General features: G+C 31.2%; 1 protein-coding gene across 1 annotated transcript in view; it reads left to right on the top strand.

Moving 5' to 3' along the window:
- The first annotated feature begins 536 nt into the window (after positions 1-536).
- LOC108370188 (uncharacterized) overlaps positions 537-2,445 on the top strand; it is a 14,207-nt gene continuing 12,298 nt past the window's right edge. Inside the window, exon 1 of the mRNA XM_017625474.1 lies at positions 537-1,389. Coding sequence (XP_017480963.1) covers positions 709-1,389 — 681 coding nt within the window. The 5' untranslated portion in view covers positions 537-708. The remainder of the gene's footprint in view (positions 1,390-2,445) is intronic.

A 2,445-nucleotide genomic window follows, 5' to 3' on the forward strand; every position in this document is an offset into this window, starting at 1 on the left:
TAAAAAAATTCAGTACTTTTAATTGGTATTTTCTCACATTCGCCATTCGCAAGAGTTTTATTGTAAAAATTTTGTATGTTTGTTTTCATGTGTACGTAAATTAATGTGGAGAGCGAAAAAACTGTTGCACTTCGGGTAGGAAAATATTTATTGCGGAACCAAAGGCATACGTAAATGGCTTGCGGGTCCAGTCTACGCTTGAAGTGGATTTAAGAAAATTTGATCAAAAAAATTTCACGATGTACCCGTAAATATTTTGCAGTTATCAACTGATTTTTTTTTGAAATCCGAACGACATCTACTAACGAAAAACGAGTTTTTTCCACCTTAATGGATCTACATATAGATACATATACATATATAAATTTCATTTACGGACATTCGGAGCTCTGTAAATGTTAAACAGAGAGTAATAAAGCCGAAAGATCGCAGAAGGTGCCGAAGTTCTCGGTAAAGTGTGGAAATGTGTGTGTCGAATGATCGGCACGCAAGCACTTGCATGGAAATCTTAAAACGAATTCAGTAGTATTTTAGAAGGCGGCGCGTACAAAACACACGTATTGATGTATATACATATGTTTAAAGTTTTCTCCGCCGATTTAATTTAGCTTTTATATAGCAGATGTTTTTGAAGTGATTTGGCGGAGCATTTAAAAACATACACACAAATACATATGTACATTCATATGCATAATTATTTTGAAAAATATGTCTGAGAACATTAAATTCGAAGTGACCAATGAAAAAGCTCACAAAATTCCAGTGAAATCACATAATAATGCAAAACACGATGTCCGCTTTGAAATAACTGACAATTTAAAACACGATCGCGTTCGTTTCAAAAATAACTCTCACGCAATTGAAGTGCCAACACATAATTCACACAAAATTGTGCCAAAAAATACAGTAACAAATTTAAAAGAAAATCCCAAAAATATATCAAAACTTTTAACAGTTAATGACGCAAAAAACGATTTTGTCATACAAATTAAAAATGACACGAAGCATAAACGAAGAAGTGATTCAAAGCATCCATCCACACATGCGACGCTTTCGAAAGCCGAATCTAAAAGCTCTTTGAGGAGCGATCATAAAATTTTAATAAAGTCAGACTCAAAATCAACATTGCGTAGTGTCGAGTCAAAAAGTGATTTGAAATCACTCTCCGGCACATTGCCTAGACGAGAATCAAGCGACACTGTGAAAGGTAACAGTTTGAATAGAACACTACAGAAAGTGGATTCCAAATCGACGCTTAAAAGTGAAACGATCTCTACCACAGACGCCCCAAGTAGCAGCAGCACACAGACGAAAAGAAGTCTTGAATCAATGACTGATGAGGAGATAATAGAGGAGAATCTGAAGGAGTTACTCGAACACAAAAATCACGTAAGTTTTTTCATAGACTCCAATGTGCATTTCGAAAACGGAAAGTGTGGTTTTGGAAAATTACTAAACTTTGAGAAATCATACACCCGGAGTTCTAAAAGTGCATTGTATTGTAATAAACTTTATTTTGTGCACAAAAAAAAAACAATTAAAAATAGCTACTAGTTGCATTCGTAATTTTACGCAAAATATCTGGCCTTGTTGGTGATGTTTTAAATTACAGGAAAAGAGTCACACTCGTGATAATTCAACGATTTCGCTGGCTTGGGCATCTCTTTTATTATTATTTGCTTTAATAAAAAAAATTCTGAGAATGCCTTATATGGATGAAAATGCGTAGCACGGTCGGAAAAAAGATAAGGGCTCAATGGATAATGAAATATTTAAGTAATGACGACCTTTTATGTGGCCTCACTCACATTTTTATTTCAGTTCCAAGGGCGATTCTTCGAGCAGCGGAATTTTTGGTTGTTATTATTTTTTTCTTTAATTTTTTAATGTATTATGTATTTTGTTGTCTTAATTTAATTATTATTTTTTTTTAATTTTAACAGCCGGTTTCACCAGCAATTTAAGTGGAAAAGGATTTTTTGTTCTCTGTCAATTTCCATATAAAATTAAAAAAATTGAAATAATTTTTCACTTAAATTGCTTTCGTGAAATTGTNAATTTAAGTGGAAAAGGATTTTTTGTTCTCTGTCAATTTCCATATAAAATTAAAAATATTGAAATAATTTTTCACTTAAATTGCTTTCGTGAAATTGTCTGTAAGATTTTATTTTCTCATTTATTCGAATTTATTTATCAACAATGAGTTACATTAGTACAAGAAGATTTGTGTTCCTCTTTAGTACAACAAAAATTGGAATTAGAAATTGCACAGGATATAAATTACACAGAAAAAAATAAATAAATAAGTAAATAATAAATAATTCTTAATTCTAACGTATACTAATTTATACTATTAGATAGAGATGTGTATACAGTATATTTTGCTTAGCTGCCCATCCTTTTTTTTTTTTTTTTTTTTTTTTTTTTTTTTTTTTTTTTTTTTTT

The sequence above is a fragment of the Rhagoletis zephyria genome, unplaced genomic scaffold, assembly GCF_001687245.7.
Source record: "Rhagoletis zephyria isolate East Lansing unplaced genomic scaffold, Rhagoletis_zephyria_1.1 Rzeph_scaffold_04059, whole genome shotgun sequence".
In the NCBI taxonomy this organism is placed as follows: Eukaryota; Metazoa; Arthropoda; class Insecta; order Diptera; family Tephritidae; genus Rhagoletis; species Rhagoletis zephyria.